The 2,306-nt window shown below is 57.2% G+C and overlaps 1 protein-coding gene across 1 annotated transcript; it reads left to right on the top strand.

Moving 5' to 3' along the window:
- Window positions 1-408: 408 nt before the first annotated feature.
- LOC123100738 (heat stress transcription factor C-2a-like) lies at window positions 409-1,510 on the top strand. Its single transcript, XM_044522622.1, has one exon. It carries the CDS (start codon window positions 438-440, stop codon window positions 1,266-1,268), a length of 831 nt encoding a protein of 276 aa, XP_044378557.1. The 5' UTR covers window positions 409-437; the 3' UTR covers window positions 1,269-1,510.
- The last annotated feature ends 796 nt before the right edge of the window (window positions 1,511-2,306 follow it).

Genomic DNA, 2,306 nt, shown 5'->3' with positions numbered 1-2,306 from the left:
GCCTACGCCCCAATAGACGAGCGCGACAATCGAGGTCCAAGATCGGGTTTCTATATTTGCTCATCCAAGACGGAAGAGGCACGTATTTGGGCCCACTGATGAGCTCGAGGGTCACACTACGCTCCACAATTAGTAGTTAACTAACGTATGCAGATGTTGACAGGGCGGCTTTCGATTAAAAGTAAGGAGGCTGACAGTTGACAGCGGGCTGATTCATCGTCGGGGAGCGACACGTATCAAGATCGATTTTTTGGCCTGACTAGGGGACGCCACGCAGGGCTCCCCGGCGCGGACACGCGTCCACTCGTACTTGGCAGCTGTCCATCAGGCGGCCTCCCTGCGCGTGCACGTCCCTCGAGTATATGTATAGCTCGGCTCCCACTCTCACATCACAAGTCATTCCTCATTCGTGGCACTAGACCAATCGCGAGTGAAAAATGAGCAGCGGCGGCGGCATTGGGTGCTCGGGGAGCGGTGACGGCGACGGTGGCATGGTGGCGCCGTTCGTGGCCAAGACGTACGCGATGGTGGACGACCCGGCGACCGACGCCGTGGTCGCGTGGGGGCCGGCCAGCAACAGCTTCGTCGTCGCCGACCCCTTCGCCTTCTCGCGCGCGCTGCTCCCGGCCCACTTCAAGCACGCCAACTTCTCCAGCTTCGTCCGGCAGCTCAACACCTACGGCTTCCGCAAGGTGGACCCGGACCGCTGGGAGTTCGCGCACGCCTGCTTCCTCCGCGGCCAGACGCACCTCCTGCCCCGCATCGTCCGGCGCCGGAGCGGCGGCAAGCGTGGCAAGGAAGACGCCGACGAGGAGGATGAAGACATCAGCAGCAAGATGCTAGCCATGGAGGTGGTCCGGCTGAAGGAGGAGCAGAGGGCCACCGAGGACCGCTTGGCGGCGATGTGGCGTCGGGTGCAGGACGCCGAGCGCCGGCCCAAGCTGATGCTCGCCTTCCTCCTCAAGGTCGTCGGAGACCCCGACGTGCTGCGCCGCCTCGTAGGCAACTCGAGCAGCGGCGGCGTATTATTCCCCGGCGAGGGCGCAGAGGCCAAAAGACGGCGGCTGCTTCTCGACGGGGAAGGCCAGGTGAGCAAGAAGAAGATGCGCGTCGACGGCGACGGGCTGTTGTGCGGCATCAACCGGCAGGACGCCTTCGTGCGGGAACCCAGGGTCGACTTCACTGGTTTCTACACCGGAGGCGACGGGTTTAGCGAGGTGCCGGTGGACGACCCGCCGTACGCTTTCCCCATGGACGGCGGCTACTGAGTTGGTTAAGCTGGTGTTTCCAATTTGTGTACTGTACGTAATACATAGGGACTTTTTGGCTTTTTAGACGACGTGGTAGGAGTACTTCGTGGCAAACTACTTTGTGAGCAAGGAGAGCTACGCTCAGATGGTTTTTATTTTATTTTTGGTGAAGCAGCCCATCAAGGTTTAAGTCCGATGTACACACTTTGTTGAGTTTATTACAGTATATACGTTCAATGGGAGAAGACGTGTTGATATATGGTTACTTTGTAAACATAAAGATGTTGTGTTTATATGGTTACTTTGATCCAGTATCTCTATGATGAGTGTATGTAAGTGTATATGAGGGTCTGTGATTGTGCCCTGTGTTAGAAGCTATAGAAGCAAGGGAAATACTTACCGTCAAAAGACAAATAACTGGAACTTCTTCCGCCACCTCATTTGCGCGACGCGTGTCCAGTGGAGGTCCACCACTGCTGTCACACCCAATCTTATCCCACCAGAGGCGGTGACTTTTTCCTCCATGAGTCTTCTTCCCTGGAGATCTCCATTGCTTTCTTCTCGCCAACAGCAATCGCTCCACGATAGTTGTCGCCAAAAGTCACAATTGCTTATGCCCTTGCTGGCAACCGCCCACCTCACCGGAGAGGAGGATGGGGGTGCGGTTGTAGCCAGGGTCATGGCGCGGTCGCCGCCGTTGCCACCCGCTTCCATCGTGACGGTCGGCCGCGCACGGTGCACCCACCTTTCCGGGGAGGAGGATAACGGCGAGCAGACCTGGTCGGAGGTCCAGCGTCGCTCTTTCCTCATCCCCATTCGACGGGAGTCCGCGGCGAGCGGGGGACTGTGATTTATTTCTTGCAACATCTTCCGTGTTGCAAGAAAGATTTCTGTAACATCAGTGACGTTGCAAAATTTTCTTCCAAAACACCTATATAAAAGTGAAAAAACAGCCTGATGGGATACATCGGCTGAGTATCGTCTGAGAGGCGGCCAGGCTCTAGTTTCTCCCCCTCCTCCCACGACGCTCCCGTGAGCGTCCGGGACGATAACCTA

The sequence above is a fragment of the Triticum aestivum genome, chromosome 4D, assembly GCF_018294505.1.
Source record: "Triticum aestivum cultivar Chinese Spring chromosome 4D, IWGSC CS RefSeq v2.1, whole genome shotgun sequence".
Taxonomy (NCBI): Eukaryota; Viridiplantae; Streptophyta; class Magnoliopsida; order Poales; family Poaceae; genus Triticum; species Triticum aestivum.
Note: the sequence above shows the minus strand (reverse complement) of the source record. Positions and strands in the feature narration are given on the sequence as shown.

Coding starts and splice junctions, on each gene's coding strand:
- LOC123100738 (XM_044522622.1), top strand. CDS start 438: ATGAGCAGCGGCGGCGGCATTGGGTGCTCGGGGAGCGGTGACGGCGAC.